General features: G+C 41.4%; 1 protein-coding gene across 11 annotated transcripts in view; it reads left to right on the forward strand.

Moving 5' to 3' along the window:
- LOC128697254 (transmembrane protein 185A) overlaps positions 1 to 17,328 on the forward strand; it is a 107,695-nt gene that overhangs the window by 23,574 nt on the left and 66,793 nt on the right. For 10 of the 11 annotated variants that reach the window (XM_070104193.1, XM_070104188.1, XM_070104190.1 and 7 more), the window contains one exon: positions 10,810 to 10,893. The exons of the other annotated variant lie outside the window; for it this stretch is intronic. In XM_070104193.1, coding sequence (XP_069960294.1) covers positions 10,810 to 10,893 — 84 coding nt within the window. The remainder of the gene's footprint in view (positions 1 to 10,809; positions 10,894 to 17,328) is intronic. 11 annotated transcript variants of the gene reach the window in all.

The raw sequence follows: 17,328 nt of genomic DNA on the forward strand, positions 1-17,328 counted from the left end.
ATTATTATTATTATTATTATTATTATTATTATTATCTCCGAGGCCGCTAACTTTGCGAGAGCATAATTCCATAAGATTTCCATCAAATTTTGTACTTTTGGTTTCATAACCTTCGGAAAAAGATTGTCATTTCACAAGATGTTTTTTGTTAAATTCTTCAACACTGAGAGCAAGTTTGCAAGCAGGGGTCACAACTTGTACTGATTTGTGGGGTATTTTAACCCTTTCAGGGTCTGTGCCATAGTTCTATGGCTTTGAGTTGTGGGTCCAAACCATAGATCTGTGCCAAAATTCTAGCGGCCTCAAATTCAGCGCAAGAAGGCTGGTAGGCCTACATCTAGGAGAATAGTTCTGTGTGGTGTGTGTGTTCCATAAACAAAAATTCTACGTGCCCGCATGACTTTGTTCATCATGCCTCGTGGCAAGACAGCTCTCACTCTGAGGCGAATTGGGACTCTCCTCTTCCTAACTGATAGTTCTGACTCTGATGAAAGTGGAAATGAAGAGGAACTGTATGGTTTTGATTGATTAGTGACCGAAAGCAATGACCAGGATATCGAAAATAGTGTGGAAAATCCTGACGATCCCCAACCTTCTACCTCTGGTGTGGGCACGTCTCAATCACATTCTGTTGTACCTCGTCGCAAGAGAAAACTAATATTTTCACATGGCCAGGCCTCAGACTTGAGTAATGGTGATGATAGTGATGTGGACTTTGACTTTATTGCTCTTGATGACCATTCGAGTAGTGATAGTGATGAATCATATTCATCAGTGAAGCATCAGGATATACGCCACCACATGTGCTCGGGGAGTGTTCCATATGTAGTGCCCAGGGGACAGAGTACATCCCAGAGTACATCCCATGGCTCAACACCAGGAATAGATGGTGAAAGTGAGGATGATGTGGCTACACTTGGCATGGATAGACTACGGGCATCAGTTTGTGGTGGTATTGGTGGTGATGGTGGTGGTGGTGGTGGTGGTGGTGGTAGTGCCATGGCCACGCATGACTCACCAGCCCAGGCTGGGACCCACGCCACTGACTTATCAGATCCAGGACAAAGCGGAGTGTCATCCACCACCACACCACAGCCACAACTACAACCACAACCAGCTTATGACGTCTAGTATCCACCAGAAAACCACATCTGGGATTGGCAGCAAAATCCCAATTTTGTTCCCAATCCCCATCAGTTTGATGACTTTCAAAGTGGAATCCTACCAGCTTATTCCCTTCAAAACACTGCAAATGAACTGGAATTCTTTGAACTATTCTTTGACCAGCCCTTGATGGAAACTATTGTCAGGGAAAGTAACAAGTATTTTGAGTACACCATGGCAAATACGATCATATCACCACAGTCAAGACTACACCGGTGGAAAGAGACGACTGTTGCAGAAATGTATTTGCTTTTTGCAACAATAATGCTTATGCCTCATGTCTATAAGCATAATATAAAATCATACTGGTCCACAGATCGGCTAATTTGTACCCCGGTCTTCAGTGAAATCATCCCAGTGTACAGGCTTATCTTACTGTTATGTATGTTGCACTTCTCTGACAGAAGTGACAGGTTATACAAGATTAGAAATATTTTTATGTATCTGAAACAAAAGTTCAGCATGTACTTTTATCCATTCAAGAATCTTGTAACTGACGAGTCTTTGATTTTGTTCAAAGGTAGACTGTCGTTCAAGCAGTATACCGAGCAAGAGGAAACACTTTTTGTACTCTATGACTGTGACAGTGGCCTGGCATTGGATATTATTGTATACACGGGGAGTAAAACATGGAAAGATACCAGGATGTTATTGGGTATCTCAGGTGATGCAGTGAGAAGCATGATGGCATCTTATCTTGGTAAGGGGCATACATTATATACTGATAACTGGTACACAAGCCCTTTACTCAGTGATTTCTTGCGAGTGAACATGACAGATGTGTGTGGCACAGTGCATTCTAATAGCAAACATATGCCCAGGTTCAACGCAGGTGCTCGTGCTGGTGAGGTGCAGGTGTTTACTGCCAGTGACATCATGGCATTATGGTGGCATGACAAACGAGATGTCACATTGTTGACAACCATTCACCCTAAAGAAATGAAAGACAGTGGCAAAGTTGATAGAGTGACTAATAATGTATTCTAAAACCAGTGACAGTGATTGATTATACACAAAACATGCATTTGGTTGACAAATGTGACATGCAGATTGACTTTGTCGATTGTGTTCATAAGAATTACAAGTGGTACGTGAAACTTTTCTTCCATTTCATGGATATTTCAATGCTCAATGCATTTAATATGTACCAAATAAAGACCGGCAACAGACTACCGTATGGTGAATTTTGTTTGTCTGTCGTCAGACAACTAATAATAAAGTACCAGTTAACAACACCTGCTGTACAAAACCGTCCTCAAACTCCTCAGGAAATACTCAAGCTTTTGAGGAGGGAAGGTGATCATTTCCTAACACAGTTTCCTGCAACTAAGAAGAAATGGGCTCAGAAGAGATGTGTTGTCTGTGCACAAACAAAACGACGGCAACAAAGATAAAAAGACGCTCGGTTTATGCGAAAGGAACGTAAGATACCACTGTGCATGATACCTTGTTTCAAGGACTTCCACAGACTGCAGCAGTTCTATAAACAAGTCCAGTGACTACATATTGTTGTAAACAGTACCAGTAAACAATATTATAATAACATTAGTGTGGTTAATGTGTTCAGTACAGTGAGTGTATATACTGTATATACATTTTATACAGTATTGGTCTCCCAGGCCACAAATGTTACTAGAAAAAGAAAAAAAATAGACAAGAAAAAAGTACGAAAAACGTAAAATAAACAAATGTGACTTTGCGGAAGTTGTGGATGTTGCCGCCACTCGGTCATTTTTGGTCAACTTCCCACCTCTGTATCTCGGTAAGTACTGATCAGAATTTTTATTTTGTTTCATTACCTTCGCAAAGTTATTATTACAGTGGACCCCCGGTTAACGATATTTTTTCACTCCAGAAGTATATTCAGGTGCCAGTACTGACCGAATTTGTTCCCATAAGGAATATTGTGAAGTAGATTAGTCCATTTCAGACCCCCAAACATACACGTACAAATGCACTTACATAAATACACTTACATAATTGGTCGCATTCGGAGGTGATCGTTATGCGGGGGTCCACTGTATAATTCTGTAAGAAAAAATAATTTTTTGTTTTTTCAAAATTTCTTGGACACTGGAGCACCCATTGAAATTTGGCCTCTGGACCCTGAAAGTGTTAAAGATAACATGAGGTGGTTAGCTGATGGGTTAAGTGTATTCTAACTTAACCTAATTTAATGTAACCTAACCTAATTTAATGTAACCTAACCTAATTTAATGTAACCTAACCTAATTTAATGTAACCTAACCTAATTTAATGTAACCTAACCTAATTTAATGTAACCTAACCTAATTTAATGTAACCTAACCTAATTTAATGTAACCTAACCTAATTTAATGTAACCTAACCTAATTTAATGTAACCTAACCTAAGCAACTTGGCACCTCACAGGTCCTGATGATTCCTGATTAGTGATGGTCAGCCTGTATACACTAATATACACTGTGTATATTAGAATACAGGAGAGCTTGGCTTTACAAGGCTTTGCTTTACAAGGCTTTGCTTTACAAGGCTTTGCTTTACAAGGCTTTGCTTTACAGGGCTTTGCTTTATAAGGCTTGCTTTACAAGGCTTTGCTTTACAAGGCTTGCTTTACAAGGCTTTGCTTTACAAGGCTTTGCTTTACAAGGCTTTGCTTTACAAGGCTTTGCTTTACAAGGCTTTGCTTTACAAGGCTTTGCTTTACAGGGCTTTGCTTTACAAGGCTTTGCTTTACAAGGCTTTGCTTTACAAGGCTTTGCTTTACAAGGCTTTGCTTTACAAGGCTTTGCTTTACAAGGCTTTGCTTTACAAGGCTTTGCTTTACAGGGCTTTGCTTTACAGGGCTTTGCTTTACAGGGCTTTGCTTTACAAGGCTTTGCTTTACAAGGCTTTGCTTTACAAGGCTTTGCTTTACAAGGCTTTGCTTTACAAGGCTTTGCTTTACAAGGCTTTGCTTTACAGGGCTTGCTTTACAAGGCTTTGCTTTACAAGGCTTTGCTCTACAAGGCTTTGCTTTACAAGGCTTTGCTTTACAAGGCTTTGCTCTACAAGGCTTTGCTTTACAGGGCTTTGCTTTACAAGGCTTGCTTTACAAGGCTTTGCTTTACAAGGCTTTGCTTTACAGGACTTTGCTTTACAAGGCTTTGCTTTACAAGGCTTTGCTTTACAAGGCTTTGCTTTACAGGACTTTGCTTTACAAGGCTTTGCTTTACAAGGCTTTGCTTTACAGGACTTTGCTTTACAAGGCTTTGCTTTACAAGGCTTTGCTTTACAAGGCTTTGCTTTACAGGACTTTGCTTTACAAGGCTTGCTTTACAAGGCTTTGCTTTACAGGACTTTGCTTTACAAGGCTTTGCTTTACAAGGCTTTGCTTTACAAGGCTTTGCTTTACAGGACTTTGCTTTACAAGGCTTGCTTTACAAGGCTTTGCTTTACAGGACTTTGCTTTACAAGGCTTGCTTTACAAGGCTTTGCTTTACAAGGCTTTGCTTTACAGGACTTTGCTTTACAAGGCTTTGCTTTACAAGGCTTTGCTTTACAGGGCTTGCTTTACAAGGCTTTGCTTTACAAGGCTTTGCTCTACAAGGCTTTGCTTTACAAGGCTTTGCTTTACAAGGCTTTGCTCTACAAGGCTTTGCTTTACAGGGCTTTGCTTTACAAGGCTTTGCTTTACAGGACTTTGCTTTACAAGGCTTTGCTTTACAAGGCTTTGCTTTACAAGGTTTTGCTTTACAGGACTTTGCTTTACAAGGCTTTGCTTTACAAGGCTTTGCTTTACAGGACTTTGCTTTACAAGGCTTTGCTTTACAAGGCTTTGCTTTACAAGGCTTTGCTTTACAAGGCTTTGCTTTACAAGGCTTTGCTTTACAGGACTTTGCTTTACAAGGCTTTGCTTTACAAGGCTTTGCTTTACAAGGCTTTGCTTTACAGGACTTTGCTTTACAAGGCTTGCTTTACAAGGCTTTGCTTTACAGGACTTTGCTTTACAAGGCTTTGCTTTACAAGGCTTTGCTTTACAAGGCTTTGCTTTACAAGGCTTTGCTTTACAAGGCTTTGCTTTACAAGGCTTTGCTTTACAAGGCTTTGCTTTACAGGACTTTGCTTTACAAGGCTTTGCTTTACAAGGCTTTGCTTTACAAGGCTTTGCTTTACAAGGCTTTGCTTTACAGGACTTTGCTTTTCAAGGCTTGCTTTACAAGGCTTTGCTTTACAAGGCTTTGCTTTAAAAGGCTTTGCTTTACAAGGCTTTGCTTTACAAGGCTTTGCTTTACAAGGCTTTGCTTTACAAGGCTTTGCTTTACAGGACTTTGCTTTACAAGGCTTTGCTTTACAAGGCTTTGCTTTACAAGGCTTTGCTTTACAGGACTTTGCTTTTCAAGGCTTGCTTTACAAGGCTTTGCTTTACAAGGCTTTGCTTTACAAGGCTTTGCTTTACAAGGCTTTGCTTTACAGGACTTTGCTTTACAAGGCTTTGCTTTACAAGGCTTTGCTTTACAAGGCTTTGCTTTACAAGGCTTTGCTTTACAGGACTTTGCTTTACAAGGCTTTGCTTTACAAGGCTTTGCTTTACAAGGCTTTGCTTTACAGGACTTTGCTTTACAAGGCTTTGCTTTACAAGGCTTTGCTTTACAAGGCTTTGCTTTTCAAGGCTTTGCTTTACAAGGCTTTGCTTTACAAGGCTTTGCTTTACAAGGCTTTGCTTTACAAGGCTTTGCTCTACAGCACTTTACAGTACTTTGCTCTACAGCACTTTACAGTGCTCTGCTCTACAGCACTTTACAGTACTTTGCTCTACAGCACTTTACAGTGCTCTGCTCTACAGCACTTTACAGTACTTTGCTCTACAGCACTTTACAGTACTTTGCTCTACAGCACTTTACAGTACTTTGCTCTACAGCACTTTACAGTACTTTGCTCTACAGCACTTTACAGTACTTTGCTCTACAGCACTTTACAGTACTTTGCTCTACAGCACTTTACAGTACTTTGCTCTACAGCACTTTACAGTACTTTGCTCTACAGCACTTTACAGTGCTCTGCTCTACAGCACTTTACAGTACTTTGCTCTACAGCACTTTACAGTACTTTGCTCTACAGCACTTTACAGTACTTTGCTCTACAGCACTTTACAGTACTTTGCTCTACAGCACTTTACAGTACTTTGCTCTACAGCACTTTACAGTACTTTGCTCTACAGCACTTTACAGTACTTTGCTCTACAGCACTTTACAGTACTTTGCTCTACAGCACTTTACAGTGCTTTGCTCTACAGCACTTTACAGTGCTCTGCTCTACAGCACTTTACAGTGCTCTGCTCTACAGCACTTTACAGTGCTTTGCTCTACAGCACTTTACAGTGCTTTGCTCTACAGCACTTTACAGTGCTTTGCTCTACAGCACTTTACAGTGCTCTGCTCTACAGCACTTTACAGTGCTTTGCTCTACAGCACTTTACAGTGCTTTGCTCTACAGCACTTTACAGTGCTCTGCTCTACAGCACTTTACAGTGCTCTGCTCTGTTGTATAAGTGGGACCCTCTTGTACATCAGTAGTCCAGGACCTAACCTGTTGTATAAGTGGGACCCTCTTATACAGCAGTATCCAGGACCTAACCTGTTGTATAAGTGGGACCCTCTTATACAGCAGTATCCAGGACCTAACCTGTTGTATAAGTGGGACCCTCTTATACAGCAGTATCCAGGACCTAACCTGTTGTATAAGTGGGATCCTCTTATACAGCAGTATCCAGGACCTAACCTGTTGTATAAGTGGGACCCTCTTATACAGCAGTATCCAGGACCTAACCTGCTGTATAAGTGGGACCCTCTGTACAGCAGTACTCCAGGACCTAACCTGTTGTATAAGTGGGACCCTCTGTACAGCAGTACTCCAGGACCTAACCTGCTGTATAAGTGGGACCCTCTGTACAGCAGTACTCCAGGACCTAACCTGTTGTATAATTGGGACCCTCTTGTACATCAGTAGTCCAGGACCTAACCTGTTGTATAATTGGGACCCTCTTATACAGCAGTATCCAGGACCTAACCTGTTGTATAAGTTGGACCCTCTGTACAGCAGTACTCCTGGACCTAACCTGCTGTATAAGTGGGACCCTCTGTACAGCAGTACTCCAGGACCTAACCTGCTGTATAAGTGGGACCCTCTGTACAGCAGTACTCCAGGACCTAACCTGCTGTATAAGTGGGACCCTCTGTACAGCAGTACTCCAGGACCTAACCTGTTGTATAATTGGGACCCTCTGTACAGCAGTACTCCAGGACCTAACCTGCTGTATAAGTGGGACCCTCTGTACAGCAGTACTCCAGGACCTAACCTGCTGTATAAGTGGGACCCTCTGTACAGCAGTACTCCAGGACCTAACCTGGTGTATAAGTGGGGGCCCTCGTGTACAGCACTCGTGTGCATGTGTCTGTCTCTGCGTGCACCCTTGTGTGTGGTTTAGAAAGACACGTAAGCAAACACTATAACATATTTATTAGAAAACGTTTCGGTCCTGGGACCTTAATAAATATGTTATAGTGTTTGCTTACGTGTCTTTCTAAACCAACTTGTCGGTATTTATTACCAAGGTTTATACCACCCTTGTGTGTGTATGTGTGCACACTCGCGTGTGTGCGTGCTCGTGCATGCGCGCTTGTGTATGCTTGCTCGTGTGGGTGTATGACCCACTTAATATTTGTATTTATAACTCGTTACAACTGTGACCAGGTGTGGACGTGTCAGTGGTTCATTACTTTGTAATTTGTTCATGATTGTGACTATGTATAGGAGTGTAAATGGTTCATTACCTTGGTAACTTGTCATGATTGTGACCAGATCTACCTGGAACTCATTACCTTTGTAACTAGTTCAGCTATCATAACTTTGGGGTCAAGTCCCTGGACCCATTGTGTACTTCTGTAATCTTTTGACTGCTGTCCACAGGATGGGTGTGGGGTGCATAATAAACATATTAAACTAAACTCCTGTAGAGCAGTAACCCAGAACCTAACCTGCTGTATAAGCAGGGCCCTCCTGTACAGCTGTAGCCTGGAACCTTACTCGCTGTATAAGCAGGGCCCTCCTGTACAGCAGTAGTGTGGAACCTTACTCGCTGTATAAGCAGGGCCCTCCTGTACAACAGTAGCCTGGAACCTTACTTTCTGTATAAGCAGGGCCCTCCTGTACAGCAGTAGCCTGGAACATTACTTTCTGTATAAGCAGGGCCCTCCTGTACAGCAGTAGCCTGGAACCTAACCTGCTGTTTAAGTGGGAACCCTCCTGTACAGCAGTAGCCTGGAACCTAACCTGCTGTTTAAGTGGGAACCCTCCTGTACAGCAGTAGCCTGGAACCTAACCTGCTGTTTAAGTGGGAACCCTCCTGTACAGCAACCCAACAACAAGGGTCATTGAAAGCACAGCAGCCAGTGCTGTGCCAAGATTAAACAGCTATGTTATCATCAGTCACATAACACATACATAACATGGTATATCACAATGTACTTGTATAACATACCATCATGTTGCTAACCTAACTTAACCTACAGCCATGAATTAAGAGACAGAATGGTGTCTATGTACAATAATAATAATAATAATTAGTATAAGAATAATAATAATAATGTATAATGCATGTGTCTGCATGACAGTGACCAAAATTGTATGGCCAGTTAACTGTATTTACCTGTCAGTAATTACCTATCAGTATTTACCTGTCAGTATTCATTTGCCAGTATTTACCTATTAGTATTTACCTGCCAGTATTTACCTGTCAGTATATACCTGCCAGTATTTACCTGCCAGTTTTTACCTGACAGTATTTACCTGTCAGTATTTACCTGTCAATATTTACCTGTCAGTATTTACCTGTCATTATTTACCTGTCAGTATTCATTTGCCAGTATTTACCTGTCAGTATTTACCTGCCAGTATTTACCTGTCATTATTTACCTGCCAGTATTTACCTGTCAGTATTTACCTGCCAGTATTTACCTGTCAGTATTTACCTGTCATTATTTATCTGTCATTATTTACCTACCAGTATTTACCTGCCAGTATTTACCTGCCAGTATTTACCTGTCAGTATTTACCTGTCAGTATTTACCTGTCATTATTTATCTGTCAGTATTTACCTGTCAGTATTTATCTGCCAGTATTTACCTGCCAGTATTTACCTACCAGTATTTACCTGTCATTATTTACCTGCCAGTATTTACCTGTCAGTATTTACCTGCCAGTATTTACCTGCCAGTATTTACCTGCCAGTATTTACCTGTCAGTATTTACCTGTCAGTATTTACCTGTCATTATTTATCTGTCAGTATTTACCTGTCATTATTTACCTGTCAGTATTTACCTGCCAGTATTTACCTGCCAGTATTTACCTGTCAGTATTTATCTGCCAGTATTTACCTGCCAGTATTTACCTGCCAGTATTTACCTGTCAGTATTTACCTGTCAGTATTTACCTGTCATTATTTATCTGTCAGTATTTACCTGTCATTATTTACCTGTCAGTATTTACCTGTCATTATTTACCTGTCATTATTTATCTGTCAGTATTTACCTGTCAGTATTTACCTGCCAGTATTTACCTGTCATTATTTATCTGTCAGTATTTACCTGTCAGTATTTACCTGTCAGTATTTACCTGTCATTATTTATCTGTCAGTATTTACCTGTCAGTATTTACCTGCCAGTATTTACCTGTCATTATTTACCTGTCAGTATTTACCTGCCAGTATTTACCTGCCAGTATTTACCTGTCATTATTTACCTGTCAGTATTTACCTGTCAGTATTTACCTGTCAGTATTTACCTGCCAGTATTTACCTGCCAGTATTTACCTGTCATTATTTACCTGTCAGTATTTACCTGCCAGTATTTACCTGCCAGTATTTACCTGTCAGTATTTATCTGTCAGTATTTACCTGTCAGTATTTATCTGTCAGTATTTTCCTGTCATTATTTACCTGTCAGTATTTACCTGCCAGTATTTACCTGTCATTATTTAGCTGTCAGTATTTATCTGTCAGTATTTACCTGTCAGTATTTATCTGTCAGTATTTTCCTGTCAGTATTTATCTGTCAGTATTTACCTGTCAGTATTTATCTGTCAGTATTTTCCTGTCATTATTTAGCTGTCAGTATTTTCCTGTCATTATTTACCTGTCAGTATTTACCTGCCAGTATTTACCTGTCAGTATTTACCTGCCAGTATTTACCTGTCAGTATTTACCTGCCAGTATTTACCTGTCATTATTTAGCTGTCAGTATTTATCTGTCAGTATTTTCCTGCCAGTATTTACCTGTCATTATTTAGCTGTCAGTATTTTCCTGCCAGTATTTACCTGTCATTATTTAGCTGTCAGTATTTATCTGTCAGTATTTACCTGCCAGTATTTACCTGTCATTATTTATCTGTCAGTATTTACCTGCCAGTATTTACCTGTCATTATTTAGCTGTCAGTATTTTCCTGCCAGTATTTACCTGTCATTATTTATCTGTCAGTATTTACCTGCCAATTTTTTACTGTCACTATTTACCTACCAGTATTTACCTGTCAGTGTTTACCTGCCAGTATTTACCTGTCATTATTTACCTGCCAGTATTTACCTGTCATTATTTACCTGCCAGTATTTACCTGTGCTTCTTGTCCACAGTTGGAGTTGTTTTGTTCGGTCAATCTCCTACAGTTCATATTTATCGCTCTGCGTCTCGACAAATACATCAGATGGCACTGGGAGGTGAGTTGTGGCACTGGGAGGTGAGTTGTGGCACTGTGAGGTGAGTTGTGGCACTGTGAGGTGAGTTGTGGCACTGTGAGGTGAGTTGTGGCACTGGGAGGTGAGTTGTGGCACTGGGAGGTGAGTTGTGGCACTGTGAGGTGAGTTGTGGCACTGTGAGGTGAGTTGTGGCACTGGGAGGTGAGTTGTGGCACTGGGAGGTGAGTTGTGGCACTGGGAGGTGAGTTGTGGCACTGTGAGGTGAGTTGTGGCACTGTGAGGTGAGTTGTGGCACTGTGAGGTGAGTTGTGGTACTGTGAGGTGAGTTGTGGTACTGTGAAGTGAGTTGTGGTATTGTGAGGGGAGTTGTGGTACTGTGAGGTGAGTTGTGGCACTGTGAAGTGAGTTGTGGTACTGTGAGGTGAGTTGTGGCACTGTGAAGTGAGTTGTGGTACTGTGAAGTGAGTTATGGTACTGTGAAGTGAGTTGTGGCACTGTGAAGTGAGTTGTGGTACTGTGAAGTGAGTTGTGGCACTGTGAAGTGAGTTGTGGTACTGTGAAGTGAGTTGTGGCACTGTGAAGTGAGTTGTGGTACTGTGAAGTGAGTTTTGGTACTGTGAAGTGAGTTGTGGTACTGTGAAGTGAGTTGTGGCAATGAGAAATCAGTTGTGATACTGTGAGGTGAGTTGTACTGTGAGGTGAGTTGTGGCACTGTGAGGTGAGTTTTGGCACTGTGAAGTGAGTTGTGGTACTGTGAGGTGAGTTGTGGTACTGTGAAGTGAGTTGTGGCACTGTGAAGTGAGTTGTGTTACTGTGAAGTGAGTTGTGGTACTGTGAATTGAGTTATGGTACTGTGAAGTGAGCTGTGGCACTGTGAGGTGAGTTGTGGGACTGTGAGGTGAGTTGTGGTACTGTGAGGTGAGTTGTGGTACTGTGAGGTGAGTTGTGGGACTGTGAGGTGAGTTGTGGGACTGTGAGGTGAGTTGTGGGACTCGAGGTGAGTTGTGGGACGGTGAGGTGAGTTGTGGGACTGTGAGGTGAGTTGTGGGACTGTGAGGTGAGTTGTGGGACTGTGAGGTGAGTTGTGGTACTGTGAGGTGAGTTGTGGTACTGTGAGGTGAGTTGTGGTACTGTGAGGTGAGTTGTGGTATTGTGAGTGAGTTGTGGTACTGTGAGGTTGTGGTACTGTGAGGTGAGGTGTGGTACTGTGAGGTGAGTTGTGGTACTGTGAGGAGTTGTGGGACTGTGAAGTGAGTTGTGGTACTGTGAGGAGAGTTGTGGTACTGTGAAGTGAGTTGTACTGTGAGGTGAGTTGTGGTACTGTGAGGTGAGTTGTGGTACTGTGAGGTGAGTTGTGGTACTGTGAGGTGAGTTGTGGTACTGTGAGGTGAGTTGTGGGACTGTGAGGTGAGTTGTGGTACTGTGAGGTGAGTTGTGGTACTGTGAGGTGAGTTGTGGTACTGTGAGATGAGTTGTGGTATTGTGAGTGAGTTGTGGTACTGGGAGGTGAGTTGTGGTATTGTGAGTGAGTTGTGGTACTGTGAGGTGAGTTGTGGTACTGTGAAGTGAGTTGTGGTACTGTGAGGTTGTGGTACTGTGAGGTGAGGTGTGGTACTGTGAGGTGAGTTGTACTGAGAGGAGTTGTGGGACTGTGAGGTGAGTTGTGGTACTGTGAGGTGAGTTGTGGTACTGTGAGGTGAGTTGTGGTACTGTGAGGTGAGTTGTGGTACTGTGAGGTGAGTTGTGGTACTGTGAGGTGAGTTGTGGTACTGTGAGGTGAGTTGTGGTACTGTGAGGTGAGTTGTGGTACTGTGAGGTGAGTTGTGGTACTGTGAGGTGAGTTGTGGTACTGTGAGGTGAGTTGTGGTACTGTGAGGCGAGTTGTGGTACTGTGAGGTGAGTTGTGGTACTGTGAGGTGAGTTGTGGTATTGTGAGGTGAGTTGTGGTACTGTGAGGTGAGTTGTGGTACTGTGAGGTGAGTTGTGGTACTGTGAGGTGAGTTGTGGTACTGTGAAGTGAGTTGTGGTACTGTGAGGTGAGTTGTGGTACTGTGAGGTGAGTTGTGGTACTGTGAGGTGAGTTGTGGTACTGTGAGGTGAGTTGTGGTATTGTGAGGTGAGTTGTGGTACTGTGAGTCCTATGACCAACAAAGGTCCTTGTGTAACTAGTGTAACTAGCAGACAAACTAGTGTAACTAGCAGACAAACTAGTGTAACTAGCAGACAAACTAGTGTAACTAGCAGACAAACTAGTGTAACTAGCAGACAAACTAGTGTGACTAGCAGACAAACTAGTGTAACTAGCAGACAAACTAGTGTAACTAGCAGACAAACTAGTGTGACTAGCAGACAAACTAGTGTAACTAGCAGACAATCTAGTGTAACTAGCAGACAAACTAGTGTAACTAGCAGACAAACTAGTGTAACTAGCAGACAAACTAGTGTAACTAGCAGACAAACTAGTGTAACTAGCAGACAAACTAGTGTAACTAGCAGACAAACTAGTGTAACTAGCAGACAAACTAGTGTGACTAGCAGACAAACTAGTGTAACTAACAGACAAACTAGTGTAACCAGCAGACAAACTAGTGTAACTATCAGACAAACTAGTGTGACTAGCAGACAAACTAGTGTGACTAGCAGACAAACTAGTGTGACTAGCAGACAAACTAGTGTAACCAGCAGACAAACTAGTGTAACTAGCAGATAAACTAGTGTAACTAGCAGACAAACTAGTGTAACCAGCAGACAAACTAGTGTAACTAGCAGACAAACTCGTGTAACTAGCAGACAAACTAGTGTAACTAGCAGACAAACTGGTGTAACTAGCAGACAAGCTAGTGTAACTAGCAGACAAACTAGTGCAACTAGCAGACAAATTAGTGCAACTAGCAGACAAATTAGTGTGACTTGCAAACTAGTGTAACTAGCAGATAAACTAGTGTAACTAGCAAACTAGTGTAACTAGCAGACAAACTAGTGTAACTAGCAGACAAACTAGTGTAACTAGCAGACAAACTAGTGTAACTACCAGACAAACTAGTGTAACTAACAAACTAGTGTAACTAGCAGACAAAGTAGTGTAACTAGCAGACAAACTAGTGTAACTAGCAGACAAACTAGTGTAACTAGCAGACAAACTAGTGTAACTAGCAGACAAACTAGTGCAACTAGCAGACAAATTAGTGTGACTAGCAGACAAACTAGTGTAACTAGCAGACAAACTAGTGCAACTAGCAGACAAATTAGTGTAACTAGCAGAGAAACAAGTGTAACTAGCAGACTAGTGTAACTAGCAAACTAGTGTGACTAGCAGACAAACTAGTGCAACTAGCAGACAAATTAGTGTGACTAGCAGACAAACTAGTGTAACTAGCAGACAAACTAGTGTGACTAGCAGACAAACTAGTGTGACTAGCAGACAAACTAGTGTAACTAGCAGACAAACTAGTGTAACTAGCAGAGAAACTAGTGTGACTAGCAGACAAACTAGTGTGACTAGCAGACAAACTAGTGTAACCAGCAGACAAACTAGTGTAACTAGCAGATAAACTAGTGTAACTAGCAGACAAACTAGTGTAACTAGCAGATAAACTAGTGTAACTAGCAGACAAACTAGTGTAACCAGCAGACAAACTAGTGTAACTAGCAGACAATGTAGTGTAACTAGCAGACAAACTAGTGTAACTAGCAGATAAACTAGTGTAACTAGCAGACAAACTAGTGTAGCAGACAAACTAGTGTAACTAGCAGACAAACTAGTGTGACTAGCAGACAAACTAGTGTAACTAGCAGACAAACTAGTGCAACTAGCAGACAAACTAGTGTGACTAGCAGACAAACTAGTGTGACTAACAAACTAGTGTGACTAGCAGACAAACTAGTGTGACTAGCAGACAAACTAGTGTAACTAGCAGACAAACTAGTGTAACTAGCAGACAAACTAGTGCAACTAGCAGAAAAACTAGTGTAACTAGCAGACAAACTAGTGTAACTAACAAACTAGTGTAACTAGCAGACAAACTAGTGTAACTAGCAGACAAACTAGTGTGACTAGCAGACAAACTTGTGTGACTAGCAGACAAACTAGTGTAACCAGCAGACAAACTAGTGTAACTAGCAAATAAACTAGTGTAACTAGCAGACAAACTAGTGTAACCAGCAGACAAACTAGTGTAACTAGCAGACAAACTAGTGTAACTAGCAGACAAACTAGTGTAACTAGCAGACAAACTAGTGTAACTAGGAGACAAACTAGTGTAGCAGACAAACTAGTGTAACTAGCAGACAAACTAGTGTGACTAGCAGACAAACTAGTGCAACTAGCAGACAAACTAGTGTGACTAGCAGACAAACTAGTGTAACTAGCAGACAAACTAGTGTAACTAGCAGACAAACTAGTGCAAGTAGCAGATAAACTAGTGTAACTAGCAGACAAACTAGTGTAACTAACAAACTAGTGTAACTAGCAGACAAACTAGTGTAACTAGCAGACAAACTAGTGTGACTAGCAGACAAACTAGTGTGACTAGCAGACAAACTAGTGAAACTAGCAGACAAACTAGTGTAACTAGCAGACAAACTAGTGTAACTAGCAGACAAACTAGTGTAACTAGCAGACAAACTAGTGTGACTAGCAGACAAACTAGTGTGACTAGCAGACAAACTAGTGTAACCAGCAGACAAACTAGTGTAACTAGCAGATAAACTAGTGTAACTAGCAGACAAACTAGTGTAACCAGCAGACAAACTAGTGTAACTAGCAGACAAACTAGTGTAACTAGCAGACAAACTAGTGTAACTAGCAGACAAACTAGTGTAGCAGACAAACTAGTGTAACTAGCAGACAAACTAGTGTAACTAGCAGACAAACTAGTGTGACTAGCAGACAAACTAGTGTAACAGACGAACTAGTGCAACTAGGAGACAAACTAGTGTGAGTAGCAGACAAACTAGTGTGACTAGCAAACTAGTGTAACTAACAAACTTGTGTAACTAGCAGACAAACTAGTGTAACTACCAGACAAACTAGTGTAACTAACAAACTAGTGTAACTAGCAGACAAACTAGTGTAACTAGCAGACAAACTAGTGTAACTAGCAGACAAGCTAGTGTAACTAGCAGACAAACTAGTGTAACTAGCAGACAAACTAGTGTGACTAGCAGACAAACTAGTGTAACTAGCAGACAAACTAGTGTAACTAGCAGACAAACTAGTGTGACTAGCAGACAAACTAGTGTAACTAGCAGACAAACTAGTGTAACTAGCAGACAAACTAGTGTAACTAGCAGACAAACTAGTGTGACTAGCAGACAAACTAGTGTAACTAGCAGACAAACTAGTGTGACTAGCAGACAAACTAGTGTAACTAGCAGACAAACTAGTGTAACTAGCAGACAAACTAGTGTAACTAGCAGACAAACTAGTGTAACTAGCAGACAAACTAGTGTGACTAGCAGACAAACTAGTGTAACTAGCAGACAAACTAGTGTAACTAGCAGACAACCTAGTGTAACTAGCAGACAAACTAGTGTAACTAGCAGACAAACTAGTGTAACTAGCAGACAAACTAGTGTGACTAGCAGACAAACTAGTGTGACTAGCAGACAAACTAGTGTAACCAGCAGACAAACTAGTGTAACTAGCAGATAAACTAGTGTAACTAGCAGACAAACTAGTGTAACCAGCAGACAAACTAGTGTAACTAGCAGACAAACTCGTGCAACTAGCAGACAAACTAGTGTAACTAGCAGACAAACTAGTGTAACTAGCAGACAAGCTAGTGTAACTAGCAGACAAACTAGTGCAACTAGCAGACAAATTAGTGCAACTAGCAGACAAATTAGTGTGACTTGCAAACTAGTGTAACTAGCAGATAAACTAGTGCAACTAGCAGACAAATTAGTGTAACTAGCAGATAAACTAGTGTAACTAGCAAACTAGTGTAACTAGCAGACAAACTAGTGTAACTACCAGACAAACTAGTGTAACTAACAAACTAGTGTAACTAGCAGACAAAGTAGTGTAACTAGCAGACAAACTAGTGTAACTAGCAGACAAACTAGTGTAACTAGCAGACAAACTAGTGCAACTAGCAGACAAATTAGTGTGACTAGCAGAGAAACTAGTGTAACTAGCAGACTAGTGTAACTAGCAAACTAGTGTGACTAGCAGACAAACTAGTGCAACTAGCAGACAAATTAGTGTGACTAGCAAACTAGTGTAACTAGCAGACAAACTAGTGTGACTAGCAGACAAACTAGTGTGACTAGCAGACAAACTAGTGTAACTAGCAGACAAACTAGTGTAACTAGCAGACAAACTAGTGTGACTAGCAGACAAACTAGTATGACTAGCAGACAAACTAGTGTAACCAGCAGACAAACTAGTGTAACTAGCAGATAAACTAGTGTAACTATCAGACAAACTAGTGTAACCAGCAGACAAACTAGTGT

This window comes from Cherax quadricarinatus, chromosome 89 (assembly GCF_038502225.1).
Source record: "Cherax quadricarinatus isolate ZL_2023a chromosome 89, ASM3850222v1, whole genome shotgun sequence".
In the NCBI taxonomy this organism is placed as follows: Eukaryota; Metazoa; Arthropoda; class Malacostraca; order Decapoda; family Parastacidae; genus Cherax; species Cherax quadricarinatus.